Source organism: Coregonus lavaretus (assembly GCF_964263955.1).
Source record: "Coregonus lavaretus genome assembly, chromosome: 1".
Classification (NCBI taxonomy): Eukaryota; Metazoa; Chordata; class Actinopteri; order Salmoniformes; family Salmonidae; genus Coregonus; species Coregonus lavaretus.
The window spans coordinates 94379713-94392277 of NC_139988.1; the positions used below are offsets into that span (position 1 = coordinate 94379713).

General features: G+C 45.1%; 1 protein-coding gene across 1 annotated transcript in view; it reads right to left on the reverse strand.

The window, feature by feature from the left end:
* LOC311134493 (signal-induced proliferation-associated 1-like protein 2) overlaps positions 1 to 12565 on the reverse strand; it is a gene marked incomplete at both ends in the record, with an annotated part of 247625 nt that overhangs the window by 199375 nt on the left and 35685 nt on the right. Inside the window, 2 exon segments of the mRNA XM_084168193.1 lie at positions 2259 to 2433; positions 12413 to 12562. Of these exon segments, the coding sequence (XP_084024319.1) occupies positions 2259 to 2433; positions 12413 to 12562 (325 nt within the window).

Here is a 12565-nt window from a genome sequence, read left to right on the forward strand (position 1 = left end):
TAATGGTAAACAAACTGTAATGGTAAACAAACTGTAATGGTAAACAAACTGTAACGGTAAACAAACTGTAACGGTAAACAAACTGTAATGGTAAACAAACTGTAATGGTAAACAAACTGTAATGGTAAACAAACCGTAATTGTGAACAAATTGTAATGGTAAACCAATTGTAATAGTAAGCAAACAGTAATGGTAAACAAGCCATAATGGTAAACAAACCGTAAAAGTCAACAAACAGTAATGGTAAACAAACTGTAATAGTAAACAAACCATAATAGTAAACAAACCTTAATGGTAAACAAACTGTAATTGTAAACAAACCGTAATAGTAAACAAACCTTAATGGTAAACAAACTGTAATTGTAAACAAACCGTAATAGTAAACAAACCTTAATGGTAAACAAACTGTAATGGTAAACAAACTGTAATGGTAAACAAACTGTAATTGTAAACAAACCGTAATAGTAAACAAACCTTAATGGTAAACAAACTGTAATTGTAAACAAACCGTAATAGTAAACAAACCTTAATGGTAAACAAACTGTAATGGTAAACAAACTGTAATAGTAAACAAACCGTAATAGTAAACAAACCTTAATGGTAAACAAACTGTAATTGTAAACAAACCGTAATAGTAAACAAACCTTAATGGTAAACAAACCATGATGGTAAACAAACCGTAATGGTAAACAAGCCATAATGGTAAACAAACCGTAATGGTAAACAAGCCATAATGGTAAACAAACCGTAATGGTAAACAAGCCATAATGGTAAACAAACCGTAATGGTAAACAAACCATAATGGTAAACAAACCGTAATGGTAAACAAGCCATAATGGTAAACAAACCGTAATGGTAAACAAGCCATAATGGTAAACAAACCGTAATGGTAAACAAACTGTAATTGTAAACAAACCATTATAGTAAACAAGCCATAATGGTAAACAAACCGTAATGGTAAACAAACAATAATGGTAAACAAACCGTAATTGTAAACACATTGTAATGGTAAACAAATCGTAATAGTAAGCAATCCGTAATGGTAAACAAACCGTAATGGTAAACAAGCCGTAATGGTAAACAAACTGTAATGGTAAACAAACCATAATGGTAAACAAGCCATAATGGTAAACAAGCCGTAATGGTAAACAAGCCATAATGGTAAACAAACCGTAATGGTAAACAAATTGTAATGGTAAACAAACCGTAATGGTAAACAAACTGTAATGGTAAACAAGCCATAATGGTAAACAAACCGTAATGGTAAACAAGCCATAATGGTAAACAAACCGTAATGGTAAACAAATTGTAATGGTAAACAAACCGTAATGGTAAACAAACTGTACTGGGAGGCAGGTAGCTTAGTGGTAAGAGCGTTGTGCCAGTAACTGAAAGGTCGCTGGTTCTAATCCCCGAGACAACTAGGTGAAAAATCTGTCAATGTGCCCTTGAGCAAGGCACTTAACCCTACTTGCTCCTGTAAGTCGCTCTGGATAAGAGTGTCTGCTAAATGACGTAAATAAATGAAATGAAAATAATGTTAAACAAACTGTAATTGTAAACAAACCATAATAGTAAACAAACCGTAATGGTAAACAAACCGTAATGGTAAACAAACAATAATGGTAAACAAACCGTAATTGTAAACACATTGTAATGGTAAACAAATCGTAATAGTAAGTAATCCGTAATGGTAAACAAACCGTAATGGTAAACAAGCCATAATGGTAAACAAACCGTAATGGTAAACAAACAATAATGGTAAACAAACCGTAATTGTAAACACATTGTAATGGTAAACAAATCGTAATAGTAAGCAATCCGTAATGGTGAACAAACCGTAATGGTAAACAAGCCATAATGGTAAACAAGCCGTAATGGTAAACAAACCGTAATGGTAAACAAGCCGTAATGGTAAACAAACCGTAATGGTAAACAAGCCATAATGGTAAACAAACCGTAATGGTAAACAAGCCATAATGGTAAACAAACCGTAATGGTAAACAAACCATAATGGTAAACAAACAATATTAGTGTAGAACAACAAGACAAGAGGCATACAGAACATTCATATTAAGATAAACAATGTCTTGTTATAATACCCAGTGTGCCTTCCAAATGACACCCTCTTCCCTACATAGTGCATGACTTTTGACCAGAGCCCTGTGTTGAATAGGGTGCCATTTGGAACGTACGTATACATTATTTACAGTACTACAGATGCCCACGGTAGGGGATTGGTGTGTGCATCGTCTTACTCTTGTTGTCGAGCTGTGCTCTGTACTTGGTGAATCCCTTCAGTCTCACTCTCTGTCCCAATAGGTCGAGGAACTCATCGAGGGCGGGACCAGCTGATTGGTTGTTGTACATCTCCTCCTCTGTGCTCTGGCCTACCTTACAGTACAGCACCCCCACCTTGTGCTGGAAACTCAGCTGGAACAAATAAACAACATATACATCAACATGTAGTAAAGTGCTGTGAAAAACTATTTGCCCCCCTTTCTGATTTTCTCTATTTTTGCATATTTTTGATACTGAATGTTATCAGATGGATCATTATTTTATTTATTTAATTAACTAAGTTATGCAACACCCATTTCCCCTGTGTGAAAAAAGTAATTGCCCCCTTTCACTCAATAACTGGTTGTGCCATCTTTAGCTGAAATGACTGCAACCAAACGCTTCCTGTAGTTGTTGATCAGTCTCTCACGTCGCTGTGGAGGAATTTTTATCCACTCTTGCATGCGGAACTGCTTTAACTCAGCAACATTTGTGGGTTTTCAACTGCTCATTACAACATCCCAATTGGAATTAGGTCTGGACTTTGACTAGGCCATTCCAAAACTTCAAATGTGTTGCTTTTTAACTATTTTCTTGTAGACTGCTCTTCAGCTTCAGCTCACAGACGGATGGTCTGACATTCTCCTGTAGAATTCTCTGATACAGAGCAGAATTCATGGTTCCTTCTATTAAGGCAAGTCGTCCAGGTCCTGAGGCAGCAAAGCATCCCCAAACCATCACACCACCACCACCATGCTTGACCTTTGGTATGATGTTCTTACTGTGGAATGCAGTGTTTGGTTTACACCAGGCATAATGGGACCCATCTCGTCCAAAAAGTTGACTCAAGTTTGCCAAAAAGCACCTGGATGATCATCAAGACTCTTGGAAGAACGTTCTATGGACAGATGATTCAAAAGTATAACTTTTTGGACGACATGACTACCCTCAGGTAACACCACAACACACCATCAGAGCTGTTCACACTACTTTCTGACCTGTGACCTGTGACCTGTCAGCCTCTGGGTTGTGTTCATTTGAGAAATGGAAACATTTTCCACTGAAAATTACAATTAATGTTTTATTATGGGACTCCTGGTGCCGACGAAGATGGCGGCCTCGCGGCTAGCTCTTTGTTCCTGTCCCCAAGAAAGCAAAGGTAACTGAACTAAATGACTATCGCCCCGTAGCACTCACCTCTGTCATCATGAAGTGCTTTGAGAGACATGTCAAGGATCATATCACCTCTACCTTACCTGTCACCCTAGACCCACTTCAATTTGCTTACCACCCCAATAGATCCACAGACGATGCAATCGCCATCACACTGCACACTGCCCTATCCCATCTGGACAAGAGGAATACCTATGTAAGAATGCTGTTCATTGACTATAGCTCAGCATTCAACACCATAGTACCCTCCAAGCTCATCATTAAGCTCGAGGCCCTGGGTCTGAACCCCACCCTGTGCAACTGGGTCCTGGACTTCCTGACGGGCCGCCCCCAGGTGGTGAAGGTAGGAAACAACACCTCCACTTCACTGATCCTCAACACTGGGGCCCCACAAGGGTGCTTGCTCAGCCCCCTTCTGTACTCCCTGTTCACCCATGACTGAGTGGACAAGCACGCCTCCAACTCAATCATCAAGTTTGCAGACGACACAACAGTAATTGGCTTGTTTACCGCCTATAGGGAGGAGGTGAGGGCTCTGGGAGCGTGGTGCCAGGAAAATAACCTCTCACTCAACGTCAACAAAACAAAGGAGATGATCGTGGACTTCAGGAAACAGCGGATGGTGCACCCCCCAATCCACATCGACGGGACCGCAGTGGAGAAGGTGGAAAGCTTCAAGTTCCATGGCGTACACATCACTGACAATCTGAAATGGTCCACCCACGCAGACAGTGTGGTGAAGAAGGCGCAACAGAGCCTCCTCAACCTCGGGAGGCTGAAGAAATTTGGCTTGGCACCTAAAACCCTCACAAACTTTTACAAATGCACAATTGAGAGCATCCTGTCGGGCTGTATCACCGCCTGGTATGGCAACTGCACCGCCCGCAATCGCAGGACGCTCCAGAGGGTGGTGCGGTCTGCTGAACGTATTTCCGGGGGCAAACTACCTGCCCTCCAGGACACCTACAGCACCCGATGTCACAGGAAGGCCAAAAAGATAATCAAGGACATCAACCACCAGAGCCACTGCCTGTTCACCCAGCTACCATCCAGAAGGCGAGGTCAGTACAGGTGCATCAACGCTGGGACAGAGAGACTGAAAAACAGCTTCTATCTCAAGGCCATCAGACTGTTAAATAGCCATCACTAGCACATTAGAGGCTGCTGCTGCCTATTGAAATCACTGGCCACTTTAAGAAATGGAACACTAGTCACTTTAATAATGTTTACATATCTTGCATTACTCATCTCATATGTATATACTGTATTCTATAATATTCTACTGTATCTTAGTCCATGCCGCTCTGTCATTGCTTGTCCATATATGAATATATTCTTAAATTCCATTCCTTACTTAGATTTGTGTGTATTGGGTATATGTTGTGAAATTGTTAGATATTACTTGTTAGATATTACTGCACTGTTGGAGCTAGAAGCACAAGCATTTCGCTACACCCGCTATAACATCTGCTAAACACGTGTATGTGACAAATAAAATTTTATTGTGGACAATTTTATTTTATTTGTAGTCTTGCCTTGTTGAAGTGCGTTTTCTTCTGTTTGGTGCCTAATGATCACAACCCTGATATACTTCCCCCTGTCAGAGCTGCTGCAGGACATTCTGGGAGGCCCTGATATACTTCCCCCTGTCAGAGCTGCTGCAGGACATTCTGGGAGGCCCTGATATACTTCCCCCTGTCAGAGCTGCTGCAGGACATTCTGGGAGGCCCTGATATACTTCCCCCTGTCAGAGCTGCTGCAGGACATTCCGGGAGGCCCTGATATACTTCCCCCTGTCAGAGCTGCTGCAGGACATTCTGGGAGGCCCTGATATACTTCCCCCTGTCAGAGCTGCTGCAGGACATTCCGGGAGGCCCTGATATACTTCCCCCTGTCAGAGCTGCTGCAGGACATTCTGGGAGGCCCTGATATACTTCCCCCTGTCAGAGCTGCTGCAGGACATTCCGGGAGGCCCTGATATACTTCCCCCTGTCAGAGCTGCTGCAGCACATTCTGGGAGGCCCTGATATACTTCCCCCTGTCAGAGCTGCTGCAGCACATTCTGGGAGGCCCTGATATACTTCCCCCTGTCAGAGCTGCTGCAGGACATTCTGGGAGGCCCTGATATACTTCCCCCTGTCAGAGCTGCTGCAGGACATTCTGGGAGGCCCTGCTATACTTCCCCCTGTCAGAGCTGCTGCAGGACATTCCGGGAGGCCCTGATATACTTCCCCCTGTCAGAGCTGCTGCAGGACATTCTGGGAGGGATGCATAGCCACCTAGACAGTAGCGTAGTGCATGGGCATGGTGGTGGGGGAGTGTCCCAGCTCCTGCATGAACATCAACAGAGCCACGCTGGAGGTACAGTACACAAGGTTATGGGTGAATCTCAATAGTCTGAACCCAAGGTTATGGGTAAATCTCAATAGTCTGAACCCAAGGTTATGGGTGAATCTCAATAGTCTGAATCCAAGGTTATGGGTGAATCTCAATAGTCTGAACCCAAGGTTATGGGTGAATCTCAATAGTCTGAACCCAAGGTTTTGGGTGAATCTCAATAGTCTGAACCCAAGGTTATGGGTGAATCTCAATAGTCTGATCCCAAGGTTATGGGTGAATCTCAATAGTCTAAACCCAAGGTTTTGGGTGAATCTCAATAGTCTGAACCCAAGGTTATGGGTGAATCTCAATAGTCTGAACCCAAGGTTATGGGTGAATCTCAATAGTCTGAACCCAAGGTTATGGGTGAATCTCAATAGTCTGAACCCAAGGTTATGGGTGAATCTCAATAGTCTGAACCCAAGGTTAAGGGTGAATCTCAATAGTCTGAACCCAAGGTTTTGGGTGAATCTCAATAGTTTGAACCCAAGGTTATGGGTACATCTCAATAGTCTGAACCCAAGGTTTTGGGTGAATCTCAATAGTCTGAACCCAAGGTTATGGGTGAATCTCAATAGTCTGAACCCAAGGTTATGGGTGAATCTCAATAGTCTGAACCCAAGGTTATGGGTGAATCTCAATAGTCTGAACCCAAGGTTATGGGTGAATCTCAATAGTCTGAACCCAAGGTTATGGGTGAATCTCAATAGTCTGAACCCAAGGTTTTGGGTGAATCTCAATAGTCTGAACCCAAGGTTATGGGTGAATCTCAATAGTCTGAACCCAAGGTTATGGGTGAATCTCAATAGTCTGAACCCAAGGTTTTGGGTGAATCTCAATAGTCTGAACCCAAGGTTATGGGTGAATCTCAATAGTCTGAACCCAAGGTTATGAGTGAATCTCAATAGTCTGAACCCAAGGTTTTGGGTGAATCTCAATAGTCTGAACCCAAGGTTATGGGTGAATCTCAAAAGTCTGAAATGGCTCACTGTCACTGTTTTCTGTTCTCTGCTCATACTGATCTGAATGAAATTGGACGGGTGAAAACAAATACCATAATGCTTTCACCTATCTGCTGATGAGGTCAGTGCACCCCTTCAGGAGGCTATGACTGCCTTGTTATGAATCCTGTGTAGGACAAAGGGAAGGGTGTGTGTTCAGTGTTCCTTTCCCTCAGGATGAGGAGACCAAGGAGCTGCTCTCACTGATGACTCCACTGTCTGATGAAGAAACAGAGCTGCTTGATGATAGATTGGATATTCCTCAAGAATGTCAAAGGGAAGACTGTACCCTCTCAGGCAGTAGAATCCCAGGCTGCTTCAGTGGCCCAGACCCAGAGGTGGACAGGTAAGAGATAGCAGCTGGCCCAGACCCAGAGGTGGACAGGTAAGAGATAGCAGCTGACCCAGACCCAGAGGTGGACAGGTAAGAGATAGCAGCTGACCCAGACCCAGAGGTGGACAGGTAAGAGATAGCAGCTGACCCAGACCCAGAGGTGGACAGGTAAGAGATAGCAGCTGACCCAGACCCAGAGGTGGAAATGTAAGAGATAGCAGCTGACCCAGACCCAGAGGTGGACAGGTAAGAGATAGCAGCTGACCCAGACCCAGAGGTGGACAGGTAAGAGATAGCAGCTGACCCAGACCCAGAGGTGGACAGGTAAGAGATAGCAGCTGACCCAGACCCAGAGGTGGACAGGTAAGAGATAGCAGCTGACCCAGACCCAGAGGTGGACAGGTAAGAGATAGCAGCTGACCCAGACCCAGAGGTGGACAGGTAAGAGATAGCAGCTGACCCAGACCCAGAGGTGGACAGGTAAGAGATAGCAGCTCACCCAGACCCAGAGGTGGACAGGTAAGAGATAGCAGCTGACCCAGACCCAGAGGTGGATAGGTAAGAGATAGCAGCTGACCCAGACCCAGAGGTGGATAGGTAAGAGATAGCAGCTGACCCAGACCCAGAGGTGGACAGGTAAGAAATAGCAGCTGACCCAGACCCAGAGGTGGACAGGTAAGAGATAGCAGCTGGCCCAGACCCAGAGGTGGACAGGTAAGAGATAGCAGCTGACCCAGACCCAGAGGTGGACAGGTAAGAAATAGCAGCTGACCCAGACCCAGAGGTGGACAGGTAAGAGATAGCAGCTGACCCAGACCCAGAGGTGGACAGGTAAGAGATAGCAGCTGACCCAGACCCAGAGGTGGACAGGTAAGAGATAGCAGCTGACCCAGACCCAGAGGTGGACAGATAAGAGATAGCAGCTGACCCAGACCCAGAGGTGGACAGGTAAGAGATAGCAGTATCATAATCAAATCAGAGTCAGAGCTGGATAGGTAAGAGACAGCATCTCATTTAAACAGATAACACAACATGGCATCTTGTACCATCTAAGCAGAATACAGAATAACCAAACGCCTGGGATTCAGAATACAGAATAACCAAACGCCTGGGATTCAGAATACAGAATAACCAAACGCCTGGGATTCAGAATACAGAATAACCAAACGCCTGGGATTCAGAATACAGAATAACCAAACGCCTGGGATTCAGAATACAGAATAACCAAACGCCTGGGATTCAGAATACAGAATAACCAAACGCCTGGGATTCAATAAATTGTCAGATGAATATTACTATATTACTCCATGTGGTCTGAGTCTGAATCTCCAATGGCAACCTGATCCTTATAGTGCATTACAGTCCAGTGGCTGTAGACTGAGTCTGAATCTCCCATGGCAACCTAATCCTTATAGTGCATTACAGTCCAGTGGCTGTAGACTGAGTCTGAATCTCCCATGGCAACCTGATCCTTATAGTGCATTACAGTCCAGTGGCTGTAGACTGAGTCTGAATCTCCCATGGCAACCTGATCCTTATAGTGCATTACAGTCCAGTGGCTGTAGACTGAGTCTGAATCTCCCATGGCAACCTGATCCTTATAGTGCATTACAGTCCAGTGGCTGTAGACTGAGTCTGAATCTCCCATGGCAACCTGATCCTTATAGTGCATTACAGTCCAGTGGCTGTAGACTGAGTCTGAATCTCCCATGGCAACCTAATCCTTATAGTGCATTACAGTCCAGTGGCTGTAGACTGAGTCTGAATCTCCCATGGCAACCTGATCCTTATAGTGCATTACAGTCCAGTGGCTGTAGACTGAGTCTGAATCTCCCATGGCAACCTGATCCTTATAGTGCATTACAGTCCAGTGGCTGTAGACTGAGTCTGAATCTCCCATGGCAACCTGATCCTTATAGTGCATTACAGTCCAGTGGCTGTAGACTGAGTCTGAATCTCCCATGGCAACCTGATCCTTATAGTGCATTACAGTCCAGTGGCTGTAGACTGAGTCTGAATCTCCCATGGCAACCTAATCCTTATAGTGCATTACAGTCCAGTGGCTGTAGACTGAGTCTGAATCTCCCATGGCAACCTGATCCTTATAGTGCATTACAGTCCAGTGGCTGTAGACTGAGTCTGAATCTCCCATGGCAACCTGATCCTTATAGTGCATTACAGTCCAGTGGCTGTAGACTGAGTCTGAATCTCCCATGGCAACCTGATCCTTATAGTTGCATTACAGTCCAGTGGCTGTAGACTGAGTCTGAATCTCCCATGGCAACCTAATCCTTATAGTGCATTACAGTCCAGTGGCTGTAGACTGAGTCTGAATCTCCCATGGCAACCTGATCCTTATAGTGCATTACAGTCCAGTGGCTGTAGACTGAGTCTGAATCTCCCATGGCAACCTGATCCTTATAGTGCATTACAGTCCAGTGGCTGTAGACTGAGTCTGAATCTCCCATGGCAACCTGATCCTTATAGTGCATTACAGTCCAGTGGCTGTAGACTGAGTCTGAATCTCCCATGGCAACCTGATCCTTATAGTGCATTACAGTCCAGTGGCTGTAGACTGAGTCTGAATCTCCCATGGCAACCTGATCCTTATAGTGTATTACAGTCCAGTGGCTGTAGACTGAGTCTGAATCTCCCATGGCAACCTGATCCTTATAGTGCATTACAGTCCAGTGGCTGTAGACTGAGTCTGAATCTCCCATGGCAACCTGATCCTTATAGTGCATTACAGTCCAGTGGCTGTAGACTGAGTCTGAATCTCCCATGGCAACCTGATCCTTATAGTGCATTACAGTCCAGTGGCTGTAGACTGAGTCTGAATCTCCCATGGCAACCTGATCCTTATAGTGCATTACAGTCCAGTGGCTGTAGACTGAGTCTGAATCTCCCATGGCAACCTGATCCTTATAGTGCATTACAGTCCAGTGGCTGTAGACTGAGTCTGAATCTCCCATGGCAACCTGATCCTTATAGTGCATTACAGTCCAGTGGCTGTAGACTGAGTCTGAATCTCCCATGGCAACCTAATCCTTATAGTGCATTACAGTCCAGTGGCTGTAGACTGAGTCTGAATCTCCCATGGCAACCTGATCCTTATAGTGCATTACAGTCCAGTGGCTATAGACTGAGTCTGAATCTCCAATGGCAACCTAATCCTTATAGTGCATTACAGTCCAGTGGCTTGTAGACTGAGTCTGAATCTCCCATGGCAACCTGATCCTTATAGTGCATTACAGTCCAGTGGCTGTAGACTGAGTCTGAATCTCCCATGGCAACCTGATCCTTATAGTGCATTACAGTCCAGTGGCTGTAGACTGAGTCTGAATCTCCCATGGCAACCTGATCCTTATAGTGCATTACAGTCCAGTGGCTGTAGACTGAGTCTGAATCTCCCATGGCAACCTAATCCTTATAGTGCATTACAGTCCAGTGGCTGTAGACTGAGTCTGAATCTCCCATGGCAACCTGATCCTTATAGTGCATTACAGTCCAGTGGCTGTAGACTGAGTCTGAATCTCCCATGGCAACCTGATCCTTATAGTGCATTACAGTCCAGTGGCTGTAGACTGAGTCTGAATCTCCCATGGCAACCTGATCCTTATAGTGCATTACAGTCCAGTGGCTGTACACTGAGTCTGAATCTCCCATGGCAACCTAATCCTTATAGTGCATTACAGTCCAGTGGCTGTAGACTGAGTCTGAATCTCCCATGGCAACCTGATCCTTATAGTGCATTACAGTCCAGTGGCTGTAGACTGAGTCTGAATCTCCCATGGCAACCTGATCCTTATAGTGCATTACAGTCCAGTGGCTGTAGACTGAGTCTGAATCTCCCATGGCAACCTGATCCTTATAGTGCATTACAGTCCAGTGGCTGTAGACTGAGTCTGAATCTCCCATGGCAACCTGATCCTTATAGTGCATTACAGTCCAGTGGCTGTAGACTGAGTCTGAATCTCCCATGGCAACCTGATCCTTATAGTGCATTACAGTCCAGTGGCTGTACACTGAGTCTGAATCTCCCATGGCAACCTAATCCTTATAGTGCATTACAGTCCAGTGGCTGTACACTGAGTCTGAATCTCCCATGGCAACCTAATCCTTATAGTGCATTACAGTCCAGTGGCTATAGACTGAGTCTGAATCTCCCATGGCAACCTGATCCTTATAGTGCATTACAGTCCAGTGGCTGTAGACTGAGTCTGAATCTCCCATGGCAACCTAATCCTTATAGTGCATTACAGTCCAGTGGCTGTAGACTGAGTCTGAATCTCCCATGGCAACCTGATCCTTATAGTGCATTACAGTCCAGTGGCTGTAGACTGAGTCTGAATCTCCCATGGCAACCTGATCCTTATAGTGCATTACAGTCCAGTGGCTGTAGACTGAGTCTGAATCTCCCATGGCAACCTGATCCTTATAGTGCATTACAGTCCAGTGGCTGTAGACTGAGTCTGAATCTCCCATGGCAACCTGATCCTTATAGTGCATTACAGTCCAGTGGCTGTAGACTGAGTCTGAATCTCCCATGGCAACCTGATCCTTATAGTGCATTACAGTCCAGTGGCTGTAGACTGAGTCTGAATCTCCCATGGCAACCTGATCCTTATAGTGCATTACAGTCCAGTGGCTGTAGACTGAGTCTGAATCTCCCATGGCAACCTGATCCTTATAGTGCATTACAGTCCAGTGGCTGTAGACTGAGTCTTCTCTCAGCAGAGAGCGTGTCAGAGAGATCGATGTGATATTAGTAGTGTGTCTGGGTGGATATTGATCCAGCTGCAGTGTGACATCGACTGACAACATGACAGGTAGTAGAGCTTTATTTATCAGACAGTTTCCCTATTGGATTCTTCCTGCTAGGAGAAATGGAGTCAGCTTCTTACCAAAGGGTTTCTATCAAAAAATACAAATGTGGAAAAGCAGGCAAAAAGCCAAATGAACTTCAATAACATATATAAACCTAGACAAGGTCTCCATCTGTATCATTATGTTCTGATCCAGCGGGGCTCCAACTCACAACCTGCACTACAACACACAACACTAGAGAACAAATGTCTTAACCTTGTGCTACTCTACTCACCCTGTTCGTCCAGTTGGAGCAGCTCGGGGACCTTGGGGGAGTTGAGGGCCAGCCTCAGACACTGCCCTATACCCCAGCCCTGTCTCCATGTAGCCCAACCCTACAGTACACTGTCTCTCTCTATCCCCTAACCCTAGTACTCACCCCCTGTTCGTCCAATTTGAGGAGCAGCTCGGGGACCTTGGGAGAGTTGAGGGCCAGACGGAGACACTGGATGTTGAGTTCAGGCATCACATATTCCAGAACCTCTTTCAGAGGTAGGCCTCGGGCTGCACCATGTCTTGCTGTGGAGGGGAC